The sequence below is a fragment of the Carya illinoinensis genome, chromosome 4 (genome assembly GCF_018687715.1).
Source record: "Carya illinoinensis cultivar Pawnee chromosome 4, C.illinoinensisPawnee_v1, whole genome shotgun sequence".
NCBI classification, from domain to species: Eukaryota; Viridiplantae; Streptophyta; class Magnoliopsida; order Fagales; family Juglandaceae; genus Carya; species Carya illinoinensis.
In genome coordinates, this window is record NC_056755.1 from 338,387 (window position 1) to 365,060 (window position 26,674).

The 26,674-nt window shown below is 37.4% G+C and overlaps 2 protein-coding genes and 1 pseudogene across 5 annotated transcripts; all 3 read right to left on the minus strand.

The window, feature by feature from the left end:
- Positions 1 to 320: 320 nt before the first annotated feature.
- LOC122307199 lies at positions 321 to 4,777 on the minus strand. 3 transcript variants are annotated; one of them, XM_043119899.1, is made up of 5 exons: positions 2,970 to 4,777; positions 2,602 to 2,853; positions 2,156 to 2,236; positions 1,203 to 1,844; positions 321 to 525 (listed from the first exon to the last, which is right to left on the minus strand). In XM_043119899.1, the coding sequence occupies exons 1-5, from the start codon at positions 4,317 to 4,319 to the stop codon at positions 472 to 474; spliced, it is 2,379 nt and encodes a 792-aa protein (XP_042975833.1). In that variant the 5' UTR covers positions 4,320 to 4,777; the 3' UTR covers positions 321 to 471. The 3 variants fall into 3 exon arrangements, with proteins under 3 accessions (XP_042975833.1, XP_042975836.1, XP_042975835.1); XM_043119902.1 differs by lacking the exon at positions 321 to 525 and adding an exon at positions 790 to 1,108; XM_043119901.1 differs by lacking the exon at positions 321 to 525 and adding an exon at positions 790 to 1,111.
- A 2,963-nt stretch (positions 4,778 to 7,740) lies between these two features.
- Positions 7,741 to 17,160, minus strand: LOC122307149 (annotated as a pseudogene).
- A 1,533-nt stretch (positions 17,161 to 18,693) lies between these two features.
- Positions 18,694 to 21,080, minus strand: LOC122308529. Of its 2 annotated transcripts, none has more exons than XM_043121898.1 (3): positions 20,266 to 21,080; positions 20,081 to 20,151; positions 18,694 to 19,472 (listed from the first exon to the last, which is right to left on the minus strand). In XM_043121898.1, the coding sequence occupies exons 1-3, from the start codon at positions 20,738 to 20,740 to the stop codon at positions 19,359 to 19,361; spliced, it is 660 nt and encodes a 219-aa protein (XP_042977832.1). In that variant the 5' UTR covers positions 20,741 to 21,080; the 3' UTR covers positions 18,694 to 19,358. The 2 variants fall into 2 exon arrangements, with proteins under 2 accessions (XP_042977832.1, XP_042977831.1); XM_043121897.1 differs by having other exon boundaries at positions 18,741 to 19,490; positions 20,266 to 21,079.
- Between the last annotated feature and the right edge of the window lie 5,594 nt (positions 21,081 to 26,674).

Here is a 26,674-nt window from a genome sequence, read left to right on the forward strand (position 1 = left end):
ATACGATGCGTAGACAACAATCCCACTTCTTCTTGTCGTGTTCTTCTTTATTCATGTTGCCCAATTTGATTACGTAACTTCCGGCCCCTTTAAACTTTTTTTTTTTTTTTTTTTTTCAAAAAAGGGAAGACCACACGAAGGGGTAGCCCCCCCCGTGGGTCGTGCTTAGCCGAACATGACACAACGAAATAAAGGAGGCTAGGTATCATAACACATCACCAGCACTGCTGATAATCGCGACTGTCAACCTGAATTGGGTTGAGTCAAAATGATTTTTGGGTGAATTAATAAATAGATATCGACACTCCTTTCACCAGTGATGCTGCCATATAATATTTAACCCATCAAATTATTTGGAATATAATTCTTTACAGGTAAAGAAATCAGGGTTAATGCAATTTTGAGATGAGATGACTATGTACAGAGCAAATAATCTTTGCTTTCGGCGAGAGGTTAATTAGAAATTAGACTTCAGTTGATGTCGAAGTATCTTGGATCTTCTGGGAAATGGTATTCCGCGCTCAACTGCCATAAGCCAGCAAAAATCCGGGTTAGACATATAGACATGACAAAGCTAAATTTCTGAGATATCAAAAAAAGCTTCTTAGTAGTAGGTTATTGTGAATATGGTTGCGACGAATATATGGGTTATTGGTGAGGGGTTGTTTCCATTGTTTTCAAAGAATTCGAGACTATACAGCATAACCATTGACTGAAGACTGATCTTTACTATATTGACGGTCTCTCTTTGTTACAGCAAACTAAAGCAAGAGGAAATGCAACAGATCCTACAAATCAAATGCACAACGTGTTGTCCTTTATACGGGTTCATCATGGGTTAAACCAACCACCAATTTACAATAGAAGTTGGAAGCATTAGCTTTCCCATTGATTTCCAATGTCGACAAACAAATATGTTGTATCCAAAAACAAGAACATTTCATACTACTATATTTTTACTCTGTTAAAAAAAAAAATCAAATCAAGATAGAGATTTAATACAATATTGTTTATAACATAAAAAAGCAACATGGAGGAACAATTAATTAAGGAAAGCTTGAGCCATCATGGTATGCGAGAAGGATGACATTTACAAGCAACCAATGCACTGCTAGAAAAAGATAAACAAAGAATCAAAAGAGGTCTGTCAAACATTGGACTAACAAAAAAGCACTCTTAAAACCATGTTAAACATCACATACCTTGCCCTCATCAGCATCTGAATGGCGTTGAGGGAAAACAACCCTCAAGTCATTGTAAAGGTAGAACCTCCGCTCCCCTTCCACATGTTTATTTTGTGGTGCAGATAGAGGATCGGATTTGCATTTCTGAACTGACCTAGAACATTTTGTGAGGAAAGGGCAAATAAAACGGAGGTGAAGAGCATAGCGAAGTGCACCAGCACCAGCAATATTATCATTGACCTTTGAACAACCATGTGATTTCCCGAGAGTTTCATGACATTTACCAGCACAGCTGTTGTCCTTCCCCTCAATTCTCTGGCATTGATCAGTGTCACACCCATGCTCAATACTAAGGGATGGACAACCTAGCCCTCCCATGTTGAGAAACTTCTTGGACAGCTCCCCTTTATCTGTTGAAGCCACCCGTTTAGATTCTTCACTATGATTAATTTCATTTTTTTGATCCACGGATCTCACTGTATGTTCAGTGCCAACTCCACCTGCACTCCTTACTTCCTCGCTAAACTGTATAGGACGGCTTTGCTGTGAGGCTGGAACCCCCTTGTCTATAACTTTACTGTCTATATCTATATGTCCTTGCTTCAACTGTGTGGAATTTGGGCTGGATAAAGCTAGGGTGAGCTTCTGCCGCAAGAATGTCTACTCATGTAAAGAAAAGAAACTCATCAGAGACAGCGTGTTACATACAAATATATGAAGGCCCCACTAAATATTCCACACCCCTTTCCTTAAAAAGAAAGAGGGCGGGGGGAAATGCCCATATGATCAGAAATTGGATTTGCACTTACAGTTATAATATGTAAGGGGAATCTTAAAATTTTACATCATCAATGTCAGATTGTCTGGGGAGTTTTCAGGCTAATGCTAAAAACTGGTGTCAAAACAGAACAAAATATTGAATAAGTCACAGCGATCATTCTATCCATACTCAGGATATAAGGTCATCTTACTTTGGTACCAGCTGGCATGTCAGTCAGATCATAGTTGCAAAGGAAAGTGTGAAGAGGTGTCTTCTCTGGATTGCTGAGAACCTGTGGAGATCAATTCAATTTAACAGTAAACAAAAACCATTTCTTACATCATAAGATGTTAAAACCAACGGTATCATGAAGACTTAGAAATCATACCCAAAACTGAGAAAAAAAGAACAGTTTCATTTTTTGATAAATTTTTTTGATAGGTAATTACAATATATATATATATTTTAAATAACGTCACTGAGTTTATTAAAGAACACAGGGGGTGCCACCCAAATATAAAAAGTGGGCAACACAAGCATGCTATGCCGTATCCATCATGACAAAGTTTTCCTATTAAATAATCCAGTAGTTCAGTGGTCATAACGGTGGTACAAGATAAAGATGTAACAATCGGTTTCAAGATAGAAGCCATGTACCAGCTGTATACGCCCTTTCATTGGAATGCGCAGGCGGCTCTTGATAGTTTGCGAGTCATCATTGCCAAGGCCTCGTCTCAGTTTTTGGCCACTGCACTTCTTCAATGATGAACTCCCCGCAAGATCTATGGATGCATAGTACAGCAAGTAGCAATCTCCATCCACACTGGATACTGAAAATGGAAGCTTCCTTGTCTGTGGGGAAAAATTCCCTCCAGTAATGCTTAGTACAGCTAGAAAGCCATCAATTCTCTATACAAATCAGATACCAACAGTAAGTGGCGGACTATGATGTCTGTAGATAATGACTTCCAAAAACTGGATCCATGGTATAAACAAAACTTACACAACATAAAATCATTGCTAACCTGACTGAGTTTTCCGGATAAGAACCGACCAGACAATAGAGACTCCTCAAATGAACCAACCAGGGATCTCCGAACAGGAAGTCCACTTAGACTTCTAATGAATCTTTTACATTGGAAGGTTGGAACTGACTCTTGGGAAAGAGGCCAACTTATGTCAGAATTACTTTCCAAAGAAGATGGATGGAACTCTTTTCGCAAAATATAAATTTCTTCAAATGATTTGCTGGCAATCCTATTATCCTCTGCATTACAGGCAAGGATAATGTCTCTGTCAGATCTTTCAAGTGATTGACCTATATTTTTTAAGGTTAAATGACAGTCCTCCATCTTGTTCTTGATTGTCCTGCATCCTCCAGCAGTTTTCATTCTTTCAGCAAATTTTGGACCAAGAGGTGACAAAGAAAGTGAAGGTGAGTCAACCTTTAGGGGAGATATTGATATTGCACCACTTTGAGAACTTACCTTACTTGAATCTATGCAGTGATCAAGCCCAGGTGAAGATAAACAACTATTAAAATCTGGCAGTTCTTTGTTTTCCAGTAAAGGGCCATCAGATAAACAACTATTGCAATCCGGTAGTTCTTTGTTTTCCAGTAAAGGGCCATCAGTGAATAACATTGATGCCTTTCTACCATTATCGGACTCTGTGTTCTTCTGTTCCAAGCAATTAGACAAGGACCAGGTTGGCAAGGTAAGATGGTTTTGGCTACCAATATTTGCTTTCTTATTATCTTTCGCTAGAGAAATGCTAAAATTATGGTTAAAGGTTGGTGAATTTGCCTTAATATTTCCGCACCCAATGTCTAGCGAATCGATGATAAATTGATCAGTGGAAAGCATACTGCTCAATGGCGACAACAATCGCTTCCTGGCTAGAGACCCACTAGACTCACTTTCATTGAGTGTGACATTATTCCCACCAGAAGAATGAACATGAACAGCTGAAACTCCCTTGAGTCCAGTTGGAGAACTTGTTCCACCTGATTCAAAACCCACGACCCTAGAAACAGGGTTCTGAATATTCCACCCACTTTTAGAAGTCTGCCAATTACCTTTATCCACAGAACCAATTCTCATACCATGAATATTGGAAGTAACTTCCATTGCCCCTCTAAACTTAAATGAATCATCATGAACCTTTGCAAGCTCCAGGCAGGTGTTTCTTTGGAAATCTATCCTAGAAGAGCATGGTGGATTCCCAGTAAATCGGCTCATACTTTCGCCGGGCATTCCCTCCATGACACAGGTGCTTGCATCAGTAAATCGAGGTGGGTTCTGCAAAAACGTACCCAACGGTGCTTCTTCAACTTCCCCACCTGTTTCGCTTGAAGGAACTTGCGGCAAGCCCATAAGTAGTATTCGCAAAACTAATGTGTATACTTTCTAAAAGAACTTAATGACTTGTTTTTCTAAGGTGCAATGTCAGTTTTCATTCACCCACACTACTTGTATGAATTCACCATTCTCCACCTAGTTTTCTAATCTACAAAGAACCTGTTATCTTAATCAGATGTACACGTGAACTTGTCCAAATTCTATCAACATAACAATTACTTTAAAAAAGAAAATGAAAAAAAAAATGCTCCACAAATTCTGATATATCACGAACCTCAGACCTACAGTTTTGATTCTCAAATCTAGAGAAAAGCTGAATGCTATGTACCTACTACGGGCATCCACATTTCCAACATTTCTACTCCCGCTCCCTTAGAAGGGTGCAAAGAGAGACCCAAGCACATTACAGATATCCAAAAATCACAAGTAGCACAGATCTTCCAACCACCACACCAGTACATATGGCTCATGGCCGCTTGAAGAATCAATGCATACACCTGAAACAAAAGACGGTAATCCAGATTTTAGTTAGGTGACAAATGAAATGCTTCCAGTGATAGCCAATTCATGACTTTAAAACTGACACGTAATTTATGGTATTCTATTGCAATAAATTGCAAGTGAAAAATAAGGCAGAGGAAGAGCCTGACAAACAAAAGAAGCTGCAAATCAACCAAATCGATCAAGATAGAAAATCTACAAGCCAACAGCAATTTTTTTTTTTTTTTTGATAAATAAAGCCAACAGCAAAATAATTAATAACCCAGAAAACAATCAACGACGAATGACTGCGGCAAGAAGTCACAAGGGGTGACTTGTACGAAAGGCATTCACCACGAAGCCAAGACCCATAAGCTTCTGAGTCGTCATATACTAAAACTACAAGCAAACGCTGTTTCTTCAATTCATTTTTTTTTCTTTGTTTATTTTAAATTTTGTTGAAGAGAATAATCTATTTCAATTACCACAATTCCTCATAAACAACCAAATCAAGGAAGAATCAGACTAACCACAGCATTAGCCTAGCCTGATCACCCAAATTATGGACTAAAAATAACCAAAATCAAACAACAAAGAAAATGGGTTGGTAGTCCATGGTTAGTTCGATTAAGAGACGAACAAACGAAGGCCTTTCATCAGAGATGAACCACGTAGCTAAATCATTACAGGGATATCACATGGCAAAATAAATCCAATCCTCAGATAAAATAATGAGTAAAATCAAAAGCAAAAGATAAAATCAGGGACAATTTAGAAAAAGGGAAGGGAGTAGAGAGAAGGGTGTAGGAAATTCAGGAAAACGAAATACCTTATGTAAGGGTGAAGAAGGAAAGGGAAGAGGAGGTAGGGGGGAAGAAGAGGAGAAAGCGAGGGGTTGGGTTTGTAGAAGAAGGATGGATTGGGCAATTGGCAGGAAGGGGACCCTGTTTATAAACCCAAAACAAAAATGAAACGTACCGTACCGCACCGCACCGCAGTTTACCATTTTCTTATTTTTCTTTAACAATGATTCAATGTATTGTGTTTGTGTATCAAATTAAAATATATCTATAGATATATATAGAGATATATATATATATATATATATATAGAGAGAGAGAGAGAGAGAGAGAGAGAGAGACGCAGCGCATTCACATCGGTTTTATTATGTATATAGAATTATATATATAAATAAATAAAATGGTTCAAAGCTTTTCTATTTAAAAAAAAAATTAATTAATGTTCAGAGCGTTAAGAATTAGTTTAGTGGTGTAGGATGGAATTTTCAAGAAATTATGTTGAAAGTATTTCTGGGTATGCATTTCATTTTATGGCAATTGCCATCAAGGAGTGGTAATATTTGATATAATTTGTTAATCTAATATGAACAAGATACGAAATTAGCAGATTTGAGTTTGATATTAACTGATTCGAGTTAAAATATGTTGATATGTTAAAACACGATTTATTAATGGCTCTCTAATGTGTTAACCTGCTTAACCTTTTAGTGATCCGTTTAGACCCATTCAATTTTTTACTCAAAATTACAATTATATATTTTTTAACCTAAAGACAAAAATACCATAACCCTATTTTGTATTTCTTAGCTCTCTCTTAAATTTCAGTTGAGTCAGTTTTTATGAGTCATGATAGCCTCCCACACTTCTTCTAGATGTAATTTGGGTATTTTTATTATTTGAATTGCGATTTTGGACTTATATAGTTAGTTTTATATTTTTGAGATATATTGTGATTTTAACTTTTGTATAAAATTATGTCAATTAAGTCAAATGAAGTATTTGGATTAATTCAACCCATTTACATAAACAGATCAAAATAGGTCGTATTGTGCCTATATATTTTTAATTAATTCATAACATGTTAAAACGGGTCATCTCAATCTATTATTTTAATAGATTGTGTTAGGATTTGAAAATCTAGTCCATTGAATTTAATGGATCGTGTTTAGATTAATCTATACAGTATAATATACACAACATAAACACAACCTATTAACACAATTTACCAACCCTATCGCCATCCCAAATCAAGTGGGAATGGATGTAAATTTACAAATAATGAATATGGTGAGATAAATGACAGCCGTCAAAAAATTGTACATACATTTTGTATCAAACTTTTTTGTAATTTTTTTTACTTAATAATTAAAGAAATATTTGTTAATAATTTTTTTTTTAATTTCACAAAAATTTAAAAGATTATTGAAGAAAACAAAAAAATAATAATAATTTAGACTGTTCCGTACCCATTGGCACCGAATTTTCAGCGCCGCTCAAAGCAGAAACGCTGCATGCATCTCTTGTCAAGCACAAGAGACGTGTGGCCTAAAATGAAGCCTAAATAAAATAAAATAAAAGGCAGCTCTGGCCCACGCTCTTGTTGGGTATTGCCGTGCCAATCCATGCCTACCATTAATTGCATGTGAGACTTGGCCCACTCTCACTGTTCCATTTGAGCAGCCGAAAGGAGAGATTGTTACCCGTCCATTTCATTTTTGTTTTCTTTTTTTATTGTTTGGACAAGTGGAGGTTAACAATCATATAGTTGAATTTGGGAGTGGGATTAGTGATATTCCCATCATTCTTAGCCAAACATATATATTCATAGACGCTGATGTGGGGGAGGGCTCGTGTAGGGAATACCAAAGTGCGAGAAGAAAAACCAAACTTGGAAACTTCTCGTGTTCTCCCAAGGTCCTCTCTCCCGCGCCCAACTCCATCCCAAATGGCCAATGGGAGAAATCTAAAAGTCCAGATAATTAATAGAAAAATGTAGTTGGTCTTAAAGCCAAGTTTGAAAATCTCAACAGTCCAAAATAAAATAAAAAATAGAAATGAAGAAGAAAATTCCAAAATTAGTTATCATAATATTGAATCGATCAAGATTGAAAGCATTCAAAGCAAACAAAAACTCTAAAAAGTGGTCCGGAGAACAATTAGGGGTGATAGCCTGGTGCAAATTCTTCATTTAAATATATAAGTGAGACATTACAGTCCCACAAGTGAGTATAGTTTAGTTCTCATCAATGTCTCCCACAAGTGAGTATAGTTTAGTTCTCATCACTATCAAATTACACAAACAATGCACAAGAACTGAGATGAGAAACTAAACAGCGCAGAAAACATCATATTTACAAAACCGTACCCAACATGAAGATAAGTGCCCAAAACAATCTTCTGCCAGGCCGACCCACATTCAAAAAGAAAAACCAGCTTCCACCTGCATTTTTACTGAAGATGTTCCCAACTAAGAAATAATATTGGCATCCCAAGTAACTAATGCAGCTGCGATAAAATGTGATTATCACGCACAAAAAAATCGCATCCAAAAAAGGCATAGACCAATAGAAGATTCCTACAACTGACACATATGGTACCAGTTTAATCCTAAGAAATTGAAAATACTTGAAGCACTGGAGTTTTCCAATGTCGATTATCAACCATGGAAAACCATAAGCAATGTGATGCAGCTAGCAGATGGACATGCCAATTTCTAGGCCAAAATGATACCTCACTCACCTCGGATTTGACTAGACTCAGAGGCCACTTCAGTAACAGTTGTTGCCGCCTTAATGCTTTGAGAGGGAAACAGGTGTCAATGGAGGTGAAGCAACTTCTTTAGCCTTGCCAGGAACTTGAGGAGAATCTAAAAGCTTTGCAACATGAATTGCCATTGCTCTCTGACTACTTGAGGGTATAGAGAAACTCCGAGGGACGACTAATGGAGGAATTGGAAGTGGAGAAGCAGCAATTGATGCCTCCAAAGGGATTTTATTAATTCCAGATGGCTCCTGATTTCTGAAGGCCACTGAAGCAGAGTGACCCAGTAAACCAGAAGACATTGCTGGCTTGGAACCAGGAGGTCTAGGAAGCTCATGAAGCTCACTTAACTTGGGTGAAGAAACACGGGGAGGTGAAGCACTTGGGGATACTTTTGGAGATGAAAAAGGCTGAGGAATTGGCAACCGAGAAATCATTCCAGGAACTACTTGGGGCAATTCAGTAGACACAATGGGACCACTGGCAGATAAAACAGGCTTTGTTGACCCTGGCTTACTAACAAATGGACCTGAAAAAGCTCGTCGTTTGATTTTTCTAGTATCTGAAGCATTAAATGCATCTAGCTGTGGAAGTAAAACTCCATGTGCTAAAGGAGGGGGTAGTGCGATGGAGGTATTACTGTTGCTCTCCTTGAGTACTGACTGTGATTTTAAGATCGTATGCCCCGACAAGCTACCATTGCTGGTATCCTTCTCATGCTTCTTATCTTCCAATGTGGAAGAATACCAGAAATCCTGGATGCGACCACTTTGCATTGCCTGGGGAATTGCACTACTTGCTCTTGTTGAACTTGAAGCCTTTATATCAACAGGTGTGGGCAGAACATATGTGTGCGTAGATACCGGTTTCATATTTTTTAACCTTTCTGCCAGATCGAACTTTTTTTCAGCGTATATTGGAGCTGAATGGCTACCCACTCTAGGTTCTCTACTCGAGACTCTGACATCCTCTTGGTTTTTGTCAAGACTCATCTGCACAAGGAAGTTTTAAGACGCAAATTCAAGAAGCTGAATGTTTTTTTTTTATAAGTAATTCAAGAAGCTGAATGTTACATGACGAAACTCAAAATACAGTGCAAGTTTAGTTGTCAACTACAGGGAAAAACAAAGAGAATCCCACAAAGAGATCTCATCCCTCCTTTCCTTTGCTCCCGAAATCCTCATCTCTCCCTATGATGTGATTCCTCACCTATCCCCTCTGCCAAGCATGCTGGTCTTTATCATAGGTAAAGAGAAACTGGTGGATTTGGCTGTAATTTATGCTTGTCACTTTATGCTTTGGCAGCTCAAAGTTAAATCACAAGGTATAATTCACAAGAAATATCCACCAATGAAAGGCATAAAGGACAATACCTCTGTAATTTCTGCGGTTGACGCCTGGGCAAATGACCGGCCCACTTCATCCACCTGGGGGGATAAGCTACCAAATCATAGGCACATGAAAAAGACATAATAGAAGCAATTTTTTTTTTTTGTTATAAGTAATAATAGAAGCAAAATTAAAGAGTCCAAATGGCAGTAGCTCATGAGGAGAATAAACAAAAAACAAAGGTCCCAACTAACACAGTGATCACTATAGAGCCCCTGGCTTTTAAAACTTTCCATATCCCTCTATATATTTTTTAATGGAAAATTCTATATGCAATCATTTTTGCGGACTCCTTTGTGCACTTCAGTGATATGATTGGTTGTGTATTAAAAAAAAATTAATCCAGCCAATCATATCAGTGGAGTGCGCAAAAATGACTGTATGTAGCATTACTCTTTTTTAATATATAGGGATCAGCTTTTATTTTTATTTTTTTGTGAACTCCTAGGGGTCACAGCTATTGATTACAACCACGGCTAGGGTTGATATTTGCTTAAATCAAGCCACCAAACCTATCAAACCTGCTGATATTTTAGAGGAAAGGCTGGGTTCCCAACAAGAGAAACTTGTTGAGTGTTTTCACCTTGCACCTTTGGGCCCAGATAGTATAGTTAACAAAACATATTTTTAATCACGATTGATACACACCTCCATTGAAGTCTTTGACATGGAAACACCATCAAGACCCTGCTTATTTGCTCTATAGTCAAAACTCAATTCCCCAGCATCATTAGCACTATAGCTATTCTCACCATCATCTTCGCCATCTTCCCCATCATCATCTTCAAGCCCACTGAACTGGTAATCAATATGGTGCTGTTCCGTGATACATATTACATGTGGTTCAACAGCCTCCAGTGATTTGAGTCCCCTTCGAAAGAAAGTCAACTGAACACAAAGCAGGAAAAAAAAAAAGGGGGGGAAAAAAGATATAGATAATAAGAACAGTGAAGTTCTTAAATTTTGAAATTGTAGAGAGAGAAAGAAAACCTGAGCCGCATGGTGACGAACTGCTTGTGTCAGAAGACTTCGAGAATGCCCTTCCTTAAGGGATTTCAACCGGAAAACGCACTGGGATGCCTCCTCATTATATTCCTCATGAGCTGCTTGCAATTTCTGTACATTAAAATTTTCACCTTTCCCACTTTTTGACCTTCCTTTTTCTCTCTGGTGTGCCATCATGTATTCATATACATCTCTGCACATAATGTACCACCTTTAGAAAAAATTTACTTCCAAATCTGACAAAATAGTTTATAATAGAATGATAAGGACCTCTTTTCATCACAATGTATCTTCATCTCCTGCACCAGAAAACAATACAAGGGATGGTGAGCATTGTTCACAAATCAATGCCCAGATAAACTAAATCAGTATAGTCAACATGACTAGATAAAAGAAAAGGAGATCAGGACCTTCCTAGGCAAGTGATGCAGAAGCGTTTAATTGGTTGGACTGAAAATATCATAATTAAAAGCCAAAGACTACTAAGGATTTTATCACCAATGCAGTCAAAGGTAAAGGCACCTTCAAGGCACTAGATCTTAGAAAGCCTAAGCCACTTGCCCAAGTGAGGGGAGGAGCCAATATCTAGGGGTGTTCTTCAAGTTACATCTAGTCAGTTGGGACAAGGTGTGCAGGCCAATTTCTTCAGGTAGGTTGGGGATAAAAAAAATATGAGAACTTTCAATCGGGCCCTACTTGGGATATGGCTATGGAGATATGATATGGAACCAGAAGTCCTGTGGAAATTGGTGGTTGATTGCAAACACGGAAGCTTCTTTTCTTTTCTTTTTTTTTGGGGGGGAGGGGGTGGTGGTTGGTGTACTAGAGAGGTGAACAAGGCCTATGGAGTGGGTTTGGAAGCACATTAGACGAGGGTGGGGGGTGTTTCCTCGCCATACTAAACTTGTGCTAGGTAGGGGTGAAAACCGACCTCATTGGCACGATTTTTGGGTAAAACTGACGCTGACCGACAAGGTGAGATATGCCGGAGCAAACAACAATAACCGGTCAATGGGGAGGAGGAAAACCGTCTGTATCTACTTCGGTGGTTCTCTCGCAGTTCACGGTCGGTTCTCGGTTCCCCTAGCGGTGCTGGTTCTCTGAGAGAGTAGAGAGAGAGAGAGAGAAAGAGAAACGGACGTGAATTAGGGAAGAAGAAGAAGATCTAAACGACACCATTTGTTTCTAAATCCAATGGCGTTGTTCTACTTATTTTTTTTTTCGTTTCTCATAGATAAAATAACGCCGTTTGGTTTAATACAAACGGCGTTGTTTAGATGTGTTTTAAACAAAACTGAAGGCATCAAACGACGCCGTTCCACTTAAACTTAAGTAGAACGGCGTCGTTTTATATAGGTATAGATTAAAAAAGAAATAAGTATATGTGGTCGGCCAGTTCAGCGGTTTGAGCCAGCCTCAAATTGTGACCATCCGTCGGTTTGGTTAAATTTTTGCCGCCAGCCGACCGGTTCCCTGGCAGTTTCAGACTCCGGCGGTCGGTCTGTGTCGATCACGACTGGTTTGTCAGTTTCTTGTACACACTTAGTGCTAGGTGCAAGTACTAGGATAAAATTTTGGAGCAACATATGGTGTGGGAAAGAGGCTCTAAAGGACTATTTTCCTTCCGTTTTTTGGATGGCATGTGATCAGGAAGCTTTAGTGGCGAACCTCATGGTTCGATCGAGGGACCAAGTCCAATGGAACGTCACCTTTAATAGAGCGGCCCAAGGTTGGGATGTAGACATCTTTGAGGCTTTTTTTGTGAAGCTGAATGGACTAAGAGCCGATAAGCTTTGGTGGACACCTGCAAGTAAGGGCATTCTCAGTTCAATCCTTCTATAAGTCCCTTACACATTTACTGAATACTCAATTCCCTTGGAGAAGAATATGGAGAAATAAGGTGCCCCCCAAAGCACTCTTCTTCACTTGGACAGCTGCCTTGAGCAAGATTTTGACAACTGAAAATCTGAGGAAGCGCCGATTCATTATTTTAGATTGGTGTTGTATGTGCAAGAAAGCTAGTGACAGTGGATCATCTCTTGCTACATTGCGGGATAGCTAGAGCCTTGTGGATTGAAGGTTCAGCCAAGTAGAGTTCAATTGGGTAATGTTTGCCACAGTGGTTGAGTTATTGGCCAGCTGGACACTTCCGGGAGGGGCCCCACAATTCAAAACTGTGTGAAAGATGGTCCCTATTTGTACTATGTGATGCATATAGCGAGAGCGTAACGATCGGACATTTGAAGATAAGGAGCAAAGACTAGAGGAGCTTCGATCTTTATTTTTCCGTACTTTATTTCCGTGGGCCATAGCTGTAGATTTTAACGGCCTAAATTTACATAATTTTCTTGTTTCCACTACTGCGACCTAGATAGGTCTTATCTCTTGTATACCATCTTGCGTACTTGGGCTATGCCTATCCTTATTAATAATATCATTTACTTATCAAAAAAAGATTATCTCGGAAAACTAGCAATCCACCTTCCCCTCATAGAGGAGTTGGAATTGACGATCCCCTTGCGAGCTGAACAAAATCTAGGGGTGTTCTTGTGGAGATGGATCGTCTCAGAAAACTGACATTCCACCTTCCAATTCTGAGGGGTCAGAATTGACAATCCCCAAACTTCCTATTGGAAGATCAAAAGATATCCTTCTTAATCTATACAAATTATTGGAATAATTTTACAATATGATCTTCATATCAGAAGAGAAACATGACAAAGCCACTAGATCCAAACATAAATCAAACCATCACACCTAAGGCATGGTAAGTTTAGTTAAGCAAATGCAGAGAGGTTCTACGAATCAAGCTCGTACAACTGTTGGAAACTAAGGCTTTGAATTTATAGGGGATCTAATGAGAAAAAAATGCTATGAGAAATAGATGGCGACGAGGGAAAATGCTAGAGTTTGCGACCTACGACTGTGAGAGCCAAAAGAGAGGACATAAGGGATTGATCCTTACAGTGGTAGAATTCTCTGTCCAGTTCTAGTTTTTTTCTTTTCTTTTTTTTTAATTATTATTATTATTTATTTATTTATTTATTTTAAAGCAAGGCTTCTATAGAAAAGCTAAGTTGTGCCCTTTAATACACATCTGGTCAGGATTCCACCAACCCACTACCAACTCCCAACCTGACATACATTGGAGGTCTAGCCAACTTTTCGATCACTGAGCCAATATATTTCAGAAGTTGACATGTCAGATGGGGTCAATCAAAATGCATGACTTGGCAGGTCAGAAAACCTGGCCTCTCAACAGCCTACCAATATCTAAAATAGATAATTCTTTCTAGTCAGCAAGTTTATTAGAGAAAATAGATCAGAAATCTCAGGCTAATCATAAACAGCATAGAAACTAACTGAATCCAATCCTGTGAAAAGCCAACAAACACATTAATCCAAGCCCAACAACAAAAACCAATGTCTAAATATAGCTTGATGAAGGTCCATACATATTCATTATCACCACCACGATCTTCATTTCAACAACCAACACTTCATTTGGTACCTTTTTGTTATCACCAAGTAAGAAAATTATGTGAAATCTCCAATGATAATAAAAGGAGAGAAAAGCATGTGAACAAACCTCAACCGTCCGAAGATCGTTGAGAAGAGACTCTGAAGGGTTTGTAATTGTCATTAATATATGAGCACGCTGATATACAAAAGGAAAAAGGTCAAGTATGAGGTAGAAGGAGCAATAGTAAATGATATCACCAGAAGAGCTGAAGATTACACCATAACAATAAGCACTTACATAGCTATCAACAAGTTTTTGAAGTTCAAACTGCACTTTCCCCAACATTAGCAAAACATTACCTATTGACAAATGTGGAAAACTTAAAGCAAGCTATAAATGATTTTAAACACCTCAAATTCAACCAGATGAATAAAACACTAACCAGTTCCCCCCCCCCCCCCCCCCCCCCTCCAAAAAAAAAAAAAAGGGGGAAAACCAAGTCAAAAAAATTTACTCGCTCACCACTCTCTTCATTATCATGTAACATGGTCTTCTCCACAAGACAAGCACCCATCTCCCGCAGTGACTCTGAGAATTCTGGAAGTGCATGTGGAGTCAAATAGGAGATTCAATGATGTTCAGCTGAACAAGTAATTTATGACATTTCGATATGCATTTTTCAACCAATCCCAAAACTCAATAACTTATCAATGTTTTTAACATACTGCAACAGTATAACTCGAGTAAAGTGAAGTTTAGATTTTTTACCATATCAAAAATTGGCAGTCATAACTTAAATATGAAGGTTACATAGGATAAGGCACAATACATCAAAATGGCCAATACTTGCATGTGTCTAATTTTTTTGTAAGTGATAGTATGTGAGTAATGTGAGTGTATGGATTCAATTTACCTATATCGAATCAGATGAGAAACCATGGATATGGCTTAATAAGTTGAAATTTCTTCTGTTGAGATGTTTGGTGCTGTTTAGGACTTCAAAATTAATTTCTATTCCAAATAACACTATTTGGTCTGAAAAACAACCTCAGAGAATGTTCCAAATTGAATGTCGTCAAAGTACATTCTGAGTTTTATCATTGAAAAGCAAAATATGGAACCTAGAGATCTTTTGCATAGATTGCAGTAAAATGGTTACCGTATGCACTGTTTGCAGTAGCGGCAGCTGCAGAAAGTAAGCTATCATAGCAATTTCTCATCTCTTGCATGTCCTAAGAAAATGAAGGAATAATATAAAACAAACAAAAAACGCTTTCATGAGGGAAATGAACTAGCTGGACAATCAAAATTCATTCATCTGGATTGATGAACACAATAACCTCAATTGATAGAAATAAAACCCGTCCTTTTCCATTATCTACCAGATGAATACAAGGTTTTGATGGTAAACAATAAATGTGATAGCGCAACAAAAACCACGTGTTCCATAGCTATTTTTGCTGCTGAAATTGGTAATCTCAGTCAACTGTTTCACTCTATTTGTAATTCACAATTTCATTACTTAAGCCTTCATAAAGTTTCCTTTCGTGATGATATCATTGCCGTACATATCCACCCACAAGCTGAATAAAATTCACACTTCTAACCTACAGATTCGTATGACACATGATTTGGAATCATACTCACAACCCAAAGCAGCTAATAGTAAATTACAAATGTTGACGTTATTAGGACGCAACAACAATTCATAATTGAAAGAGGGTCATAGAAACTAATATATATATGGAAAAATATAGTTACAAGCACAATTGTGCACTAATCTGTGTACCAATATGATGTGATTGGTCAAAAAGTAGATTTTATTGAAAACAGTGTTAATTTAAATTTTAAGTATGAATGAATCAGTATTGGTACACAGATTAGTACGCGACTGTGCTTGTATATAGCAAAACTCTATATATATATAATATACTGTTCACATACATACAAATTATCGCGCACAAAGAGCACAAGACAAAGTGTAAACTTATTCTGGAGCTCTGCTGAATCTTTTGTTGAAAGACCATTATACTCCGAGAAAATACATAGTTTCACCCTTTCATGGAATGAATGTATTGCAAAATAATTCAAGTTAAGCCGTAATCTTCTCGTATTATTGTAAAAAAAAAAAACTCAGCCTACGGAATCAATATTTCGCCGAGATATAGGCAAAGATGTTTGAATTTACTACCGAATCTCATTTTAGCTTCCAAGGAAAATCTGGAGCTATCGTCAAGAAGCTTTCAATTAGTATAGAGCATAGGATTTTTAAAATTTACGGGATTCGTAATAAATTACAGCCAAAAACTTTTATTTTTTGTATTTTGGGGGGGGGGGGGGGGGGGGGGGGGGGGGGGGGGGAGAGAGAGAGAGAGTGAGAATGAGGGCAGTTTGGGGAATTACCCTAGCAGCCTGAGCGAGCTCATCCAAGTGTGCCGAGGGTAGAAAGTGTGATTTATCCTTGGCATCGCTCTTCTGCAGCGCGAGTCTCCGCAGCTTCCCCAGAGAGGACTTCATTTCCCACGAACCCTAAACCAAATGACCGAAAACAGATGCAGAGAGAGCAAACGCAGACTCCGTTAGGGAAGAAAATATGTATTCTTCTATGATATTCCTTAAAATTCAAAGCCGGAGGATTAAATACAAAGAATTTACAGCCAAAAATTCACGGGCAGAGAGGTGAGGATTCTATATATATTCGATAACTTGGACAACATTGAAGAAGGAGAAGCAGCAACACCTCTCTCTGGGTGTCAAGACGACTCCTAGCAGGTCAGAGGGTTAGAGAGAGGGGGGAGCGAGTGGTTGGTGTGGGTAAGTCATTCACCAGAGTGAAAAAAAAGGGGGAAGCCACTCAAGCCAGTGGGACGAAAAGTGCAGAGAAAGGACAGTCTTGGTAAACCGTGGAAGGAGAGAAGAGGCTATTCAGGAACAATCTTTATCTGAGACGGCCCAGGTTAGGGAAATGTGACGTGGCAAGAGTAGGATGGTTATAAAGAGAGAGGGGAACACGTGGGCATGGGATGCGCTCTCTCTCTCTCTCTGGGTCAACTCTCTTTCCGAGCTGTTCGATGTACCATACCAGTAGAACGAGTCAAAAAGTCAGCAGCGGGTGAGAGAGAGAGAGAGAGAGAGAGAGAATGGGTTCTGCAATCTGCTGCCTGCATGCCTACGTTAAGATTAGGAAAACTAGATGGGGTCACGTCTGTCTTTCCCTGCTCATGTTCAAAGGTACACATCACTTTCATTTTTAATTTGAATACTATTGCTGTCCTCTCGTTTTATTTCTTTATTTTCTATTAAATTTTATTTAAAAAAATTACTGAAAATAATTATTAATATATTGATATTTTTTTAAAAATACTTAAACATATTTTAAAAAATATTGAAATAAAAAATATATAATTTATACTAAAGAGACAAATTGAAAGGACATAATAGTACTAGCTTTTTAATTCAATTTGATATATATCCAGATGGATTTTGAAAAGTAGTAATTCCCCACTGCTTACTGCTTCATTATGTCCTTCAATATTTTTTAGGAAAATTCTAAATACAGTCATGCAGGAAAATTCTAACGTGGAGGAGGGGCGATGAAACGACTCGTTTCATTAAAAGCATGGGACCGAGAGGGAGGCAATGAAATGTCTCATTTTATTTGGGTACATGGTTCGTTCTCAGTTGGATATGACCAGAATTGAAAATGGATCTTCACAAGTATCTTCATCCTTCGTTTCGGTGGATGGCACTATCTCCTAGATTAGGATCACCATATCTCTGGCTCAAGGAGCTGAAATTAAGGAAAAGGCTTCGTATTTTATACATTTTCTTCGAGCCTATGCTTACCATGTGGCTACCGGTAGTATTGAGAATGCCAATATTGACCTAGAGCACGGCTCCCATCTTGCCTCCCGCGATGGAGATTCAATGCAGTGAATTTTAATCTTGAAAGTTTGGTAGTTATTGAAACAGAGTCCATCTCAAACTCTACCAAAGCAAAGCAACAAAGAGATAAGCATAAACATACGGACAAAAAGATGAAATTCATCACAAGAAGAAGAGCCATACATCTCGTATGCTGTTCTATTTTTATTGTTCTATTTCTTTCTGAATGTAACAAAGTATTGGCTCAGGTTACTTCTTGCCTAGACTTGGAACTACTTGTAACGTGTTTGATAAAAGTACTGATTGATCATCATAAATAAATAGCACGGCTGAACCACAAGAGTGTGTAGAAGCCAATTCATTCCTTTTTCAAGTTTATGTTTCTTTAGGAGTTAAGACAGGAGAAGCTATTATAGTCAGCTCTATACTTCAACTACACACTCTTGACTACTGACGAGGAATTTTCTCACAAGGAACTCTCGTGGTGGGCAGTGCTGCAGCAGATCTGTGATGAGAGCTGTGGGGAGGACTGAGAACGAGAGTGGGGAGGAAGAAAGTTGTGCTGACCGCACTCAAAGAGAAACCTAAAGACCGACGGTGGTGGAGGAGAAGAGATCCAGTCGATGCCGACGGACAGAGTTGCAACTCGAAATCGTAGAGAAATTCGTGCAGGGCTTTTTTGTCAATTGAAAATGACTTCAACAGAGGGAATTCAATTTTTTTCATTGCAGGACTTTTTTTGCAGCGGGGACTGAATTTGGGTGACTGTGCATAGACTGCCTCTTTGATTAAGTTGTGTTGCAGATTGTACCCACGACGTTCCTCATTCTCCAACGTCGTAACGACAACAGAGGCATGCATATTATATCCAACTACTCTTAATTAATTTGGAATGGAATTGCATTTTCCGTAATTAAATATATATTTATATATACACGTGTATATATCTTATAAAGTCATTAATAACAATATTCTCAATTTTGAGAATCAAAGTCAAACCCAATGCTAGCTAGCTGGCCTGTCGACGTGACTGCATGCATGCATGCGGTACTAAAACAAAGAAATTAAGATTCATGATCACCATAAGAGCATCAGGTACTGCATGCAGTACATGATTCACATCATGAGTACGTGGCATAAGCCACATGATGATCATTATAATCGTCTACCTACGAAACCCTGCATCATCACGCGGGTTTTCAAACCAGTTTTAGCAAACTCCCACGTACGTATGAGATCAAGATAATATGTATGTGTGTGTAATGCATATAGTTAGGATGGTACATTCGATCCGTTGGAAAAAAATTTAACTCCTGCTGGCCAGCGCCCCTTGTGTAACAGTACACTTCTCAATCCTCTTCCTTTTCTCTGATCTTTCTTGCCTATCTGGGTTCCATAAACCAGCTGCCAATCGAAGCGCGCAAATTAATTATAAATAATAACATAAATATATATATATACATATCGATCATATTACTAAATATATGATAGTACTTTGATTAATTGTAAAACGTCATGTTTTTATTGATCATGCCCGTGATATTGAACATTTTAACTTCAAATTAGAACTTGCGAGATCGAGCTACATGATATTATATAAAAATATATATGTGGAACATTAACATATATATATAAGCATGACATTGATTATTATTTGAATATAATTATATAATGAAGCTATGTTGGTAAACAATTGAATGCAGGAGAGTTATTATTATTATTATTGTCAAGATAATTTCTACTCCACGCACAGTTAATTAATTAAGGAATGAAAAAAAAAATTGCCAACTCCCGAATCAGATAAATTATATATGGTACTGATTGAGGCCAAACGTCGTACAGGAACTTAATTTACTCGTGAATGGTACATGATTCTGCAAGCTAGCATTTCTTTATTTATTTCTATCAATTTATGCCCGATCTGATATTATTTTTTTGATTAAACCACCGGCCATCTTAATGGCCATGCATGCATTCCGTATTTACGTACGTACCTCGTTGGATTCCAGCGGCCCCTCCTTTTGTGGCTTCTTGTCACTCTTTGCTGCAATATCACCGTTAGGGCCTGCACAAGGTATAATTAATCAGTCGCTACCTGCCTGTTTGAATTAGGGCAGCTTTTAAAATGACAAATATCGGACAGATTAAAAAAATAAATAAATAAATATCGATGCCTTACCATCGTCGCTGCAGCCGCACGAGGTAGAACTATCCCTGCAGTACTCCTTAAAACTTGGGGATCCTGGACCAATTAGGCTATCTTCCCTCTTATGACAAATCTCTTTTTCCTCTTCTTTATTGATCCGTCGTCCATCCTCCTCGACCTCTTCCTTGCGAAAGCCCCCTTGATCTTCCTGCACAACTTTCCCAGCTGACATGACCTTCATCTCCTTTCTAGGCTCTTTCTCTTCCGTCGGGTCCTCGGAACACATGAGCTGCCTCGTCTTTATTTTTTTCACTGCAGTCTGGTCCTTTACATGAGCAGTACCTTTGTTCTTTGCTGGCGAAGAAATGCTTTTTCGGCCATGATCAGAATTATCAACGTCGACCTGATGATCAATGGGGTGAACGTTGTTTTGACGGAGGGGGTTGAACTCGCAAGTTGGGCCTACCCGGCCGTCTTCGGGGTCAAACATCGAAATGCCACAACCCATTGATCCAGGAGGAGTACTACTGTCACGAAAGAATAAGATGATCAGATCGATCGAGATGAATTAATAATTAATTAGCTAGGAGCAGAGGAGAGAGATATCATATATCCAGAGGAGATGAAAAAAAGAGTCTCATGTGTAAGCTGGTAGCTAGCTAGGGTCTCGATCGATGGCCGGTTTGAATCATGCTATGAAAGAAACGGACAAAACTTTCTGCAAAACGAACAAGGGATCGATGCAACGAGGGTTCCGGATTAGGGTTGGTAAAAACACGAGGCTAACAATGGGTTTCAAGTTCACCGTGGCTTTGGAAAGACTTAATTAGAGGCAGGCGGGTGGAGAATCCCTTCCATTCTCTTAATCTTTCTAAAGAATTCACTAAAAGCTCGACACGTCAACAGATATATACTATATATATATAAATTTAGACTCAGATGTCCACAAACACCGATTCTAGCGAGCTAGCGCTATACGTACGTACGTTAATGCATGCGAGCTCATGATCAGCATGATGATAATTCCCGTACGTTATCCCTTTAACTCAGCATGGTCTGTTATTAATATTGGATAGCTTGTGGAAATTAGCAGCTTTTCTAATTTCTATTTTTAAATTATATATAGATAGATAAATATGCCATACATCACGTAAGATCATCAGGGATGCATGACGTACGTAAAATGCATGTCGACATGTCCATATATATATATATACATATATATATATTTTCCGAGAGAATATAGTCTTTAAATATTTGTGGCACTTCTAATATGGAACTGATTTTCTAATCTCAGATCCCATGTCTAATTTTTCAACGTTTAAACGATTAACATTCAAACAAATCTCTATATGTATCAATTGTGTTCGAACGCTTATTCTTTAATATTCAAACTAACGCTTAAATGTTATATTCATTACGTTCAAACATTCATCCATTAATATTTGATTAGATATTCGAGCGTATATTATAGTTAACGTTCAAACGTAAATATGATACGTTCGAACCATAACCAATAAAAGTCAACTTTTATTATTCGAATATCAATTGGTCGGATTAACGTTTGAACATTATTTTCTGTAATAAATTTTAATCATCACAGAAAAATGCCATATTCAAATGTTGCACTAAACGAAACGCCTCTAACTTTTACTGACGGTTGTACAGTAAACTGTTATCAATTATTTTCTATGATGCACATTAGATAACGGTCGTAGTGACGATTTTAAACTTATATTTAGTGACGTTTTGATCATTTTTTGTGACAATTTTCTCTATCATAAAAGACAAATTATGTTGTAGTGATAAGAACCGATAACATCTTTAACATCTTGCAACGAAATCATGACAAACACCATGCGCTATAAATCGTTTTCAAATTTGAATTTTTAACATGACAAGCCACCTAATTAATTTGTCAAAATAACGCTACTTAATTTGTTTGTAATTAATTAAGAAAACCGACCTTCATACGTAGTAATTAATTAAAAATAATTCTATTTGAAATTTTTTACACCACATGTACACTATTCACGTGATATAATTTAATTAATTTTTTTTTTTTTAATTTGAATCTTAAAAATCAAATTATGTATTATGAATAGTATGTAATGTAAAGACTTTCAAATAGCACTACTCTAGTATTAAATATTAACGCTTATATATATATAATTCGATCCATATGACATACGATAGTTTGGATAATTCGTAATAAAGATTCTAAATCCAGTACTAATGCAACAAGCGGCCTGCAACACTAATGCATGTGCGCGTACGTACGTAGTTCTCTTCGTGTGAACAACAATACATGTACATTGAATTGTTAGTCTCAAATCTTCTTAACTTTCTGATCTCACTAATTAGTACTTCTTAAACCACATATACTTGAAACTACTACTATACATGATATATATACATATTATATATATAGGTGAAGTACTGTTAAATGATTATGAAACATAATTGTTAGTTACACCATGGTTTTGAATAATTTCCCAAATTCATGTCCACTTAGTTGAAAGATTTTGTTACAAGTTTCTAATATCCAATTACAAGTTGATCCGCTCGATCGATCTTTGAAAGGACGATTAAGTACCATATCTTATATATATTCACTCACTAATCTGAAGAAAATATCATCTTGATCATGCTCATGTCACTACAACAAAAATGTTTTTTTGGGACGAAATTACTTTGGGACGAATTTAAAATCGTCCCAAAAAGTGGGATTTAGGAACGAAATTTGAATTTCGTTCCAAAATGACGCCAGACCGTTCGAACGCGTTCGAACGGTATTCTTAGGGACGAATATTTTTGTCCCAAATAAGTTAACCGTTCGACCGTTAATGATTAACCGTTCGAACGTTTAATTTTCACCGTTTGAACGTAATATTGGCGCGATAGGCAAAATTATTTTGGAGGTAAATTGATAAACCGTTCGAACGGTTAATATTAACCGTTCGAATGATGCATATTTACCGTTCAAACGTTATTTGAATCGGTCGAACGGTGACAAAGTTTTAATTTTTTAAGTTTTTTGCCAAATTATATTTAGATTAACTAGTAATTATAAAAAATTGGTTAATAAAATAATATGAATAATCTAAATTAAGAATTAGTTTAGAAAATATAAAACAATACTATTGCATATAACTTAAATACTGAATTTACAAAACACAAAATATTGTCCATACAAAAAACAGGAAATAAATAAATAAAATTTATCATAAAGTAATTAAGACCCCAAGTCTTTGCACACTTCCTCGACTGCAGCTATACGTTCCTCTATTTGTGTCAGTCGAGTACTGATGGTGACCTGAGTCGCAGACATGGCAGCAAACTCTGTACGAAGCTCAGACACAGTAGAATGGATCTCCATACGCACTGCATCGATCACTGCTGATGTCTGCTCGCTGATCGCTGCACGCACTATGTCAGCCATCTCCTCACGAGTAACACTGTGGACTGATGCCTCGGCCCGTGTAGATGTCTCTGCAGCTGCAGCTGAGACTCCATGATCTCCCGGCTGTGCATCTCTGTGAGGATCAACTGGTTCTGGAACATGTGCACGAAAACGCAGTCTCGAGTGTCCCGTGCTGCGTGAGAGGGTGGTGCTATTTATCGGTCCCATCGGCTCCCGTTTACGCTCAGCAACATCTGGCACAACACCAGCACATAGTAGATATCGGGTGATCAGGACTCCGAATGGTAGTATATCCATCGAAATGTACCGAGATTCTGATCGAATCCTATCGAATATATACCCCACCAAGTCGATAGGAATGCCACGAGCGACCCGTATCATAAATTTCGTCCGATCAATGCCAACTTCTGTCTTGTGCTGCCGAGGGTCAATATTATTGGCAATTATCAAATTTAATATCTTAAAGAAAGAAGATAAATCTGCCTGTTTGATGCTCTTCGTCCCGTCATACGGTGGAGCATCTGGACCGACAACCAAATCCCTCACCTCGTGATCAGCAAGGGTATCGACCTCATCAGTATAAACTGATGCCTCCTCCTCAGCTGTCTCCGCCTCAACTGAAGGATCAGACTCTCTAGGCACCACATTTGGATATGCATCTGGCAGCCTAGGAATACCGAGATGCTCAGCAAGTCCATCTAGTGAAAATACAACGGGTACTCCTCGGACAATGATACTGTAGGCCCCAGAATCATCTGCGCTGGCACTGCCGAGTTCTCTATAGAACTCAGCAACAATGTCAATGTAGGAGACTGGCTCCCATGCTTCCTCCCGTTCATCCAAGATAGGTCCCCAACCACGATCACTGAATATTGAGGGCAATGAATGACCCTCCCAGAGAAGACTCTGGAAATCAGAAATCTTCACTGGTCGCTCCAGTGAAACTGTCCTCTCCCGAACTGGACCACTACTACTCTCACCAAGATTGCGTCGCTTACGTGCCGGTCTAGAAGTAGACATTATAATCAACCTGAAATTTATAATTACAAACTAGATATATAACATTAACAAGAAAAATACAATAAAGAACTATTTACAGTAGTTTGAAACAAACAGCAATTTAATAATATTTGATATTCTGAACAATATTATCAACAATAAATATGTCACTCAATATCAATATTAATAATATAAATATAATATTAAAAACCGTTCGAACGTTTACTGTAACAGTCGAACGGTTACAGACAAACCGTTCGACCGTTAAGTTATATCGTTCGAACGTTTACTGTAACAGTCGAACGGTTACAGACAGACCGTTCGACCGTTAAGTTATATCGTTCGAACGCTACGCATAGCGTTCGAACGATATTCGTGCCGATCGGGATTCCAGGCCGAGTCGACTCGGCCATTGAAATCCATGGAATCCTTCGATTCCCTGGATTTTACACCAAAATAAATGCAATAGAAACCTAAATAAACGTTCCTAACATGGATTTATGCAAATCTACCGATTATTTTGATGTATAAATCGGTTTACCCTAAGTTAAACAATTAATCTATCAAAAACCTAAATCTAAACGGTAAAATGCTTTAAAAATGAAAAATACCGGTTGTTAGAGGTAGGGGCTTCGAGTGGGCACTGTTGACGGCGGCGAAGACGGCGTTCAACGGCGGAGATCGACGGTTTGGAGGCTTTTTCACGGAGGAAATGCGTAAAAATGACGTCGGGATGGGCTTATATATGCAGTACCGTTCGAACGGTAAGTTATACCGTTCGAACGCATTAACTAAATATTACTATTTATCCCTAATTAATCGGTTTTCAAATATTTAAATGCAATATTCGGTATTAATTATATTAAATATAATAATTAATTCAATTATAATATATTTTAATTGTTAAATATATTAAATGCAATATATTTAATGCACTTATATATTATTAAACACTATGTATTATATATATAATTTTTTATATATATAGTATATATTATATTATATTTAATTAAAATATATTATACTATTGAATATTATATAGTATATAGTATAAGTTATATTATATAGTATAATTAATATAATATAGACTACTATATACATGAAGCTATGTTCATGTATTTATATAACATATATATTATATGTGATATTAACTAGTATCACATATATATATACTAGTATAGATAACACTATATATATTAATAGTAGATATTCTATTATTAAATATCTACTATTAATATTATAGAAATAAACATTATATATATATGCATTTTATACATATAACCCTATGCTATGATACCATATATATGTTATATATAATAGGTTAATATATGTAGTACTTGACTATAATATTAGATGTAATATGATATTTTATACTATATATGTTACTAAACTATATAATATATGTTTGATTATATATTATATAGTTATATTACTATGGCTCTAAACTATAGTACATTTAGAAATTATTATATTTAAAGGTATAGTGCAAAAAAAATACAATAAGCAACAATATAACTTAAACGTTTGAACGGTTTACTATTGGCGTTCAAACGTTTAATAATACGTTCGAACGTATATATTAACGTTCGAACGTTAAATTAGGGGGGGAAATTTTTTCCGCTAGTCGATTTGACGTTTGAACGGTCTGATATAACCGTTCGAACGTTTATTATTAGCCTTCGAACGTATATTTTCACGTTCGAACGTTAAATTAGGGGGGGAAATTTTTCCCGCTAGTCGATTTGACGTTCGAACGTTCATTAAACAACCGTTCGAACGTCAATGTTCTGCATTTACACGACAGTACCTCACAATCTCGGACTCGTTTCAGTCAACCGAGCATCACTCCCACGCTCATTTTGTTCCAACCAACGCCATTATTCTTCAATCTAGCCCTCAAATATTACAAACTTCTATCAATCTCTTATATTTTCGGATTAAGATGTTGTTTTTACCATTTGGTGAAGAGTTTTTACCGTTTGGAATTTTTGAAGCTTTATCTCTCCAAATCAGGTATTC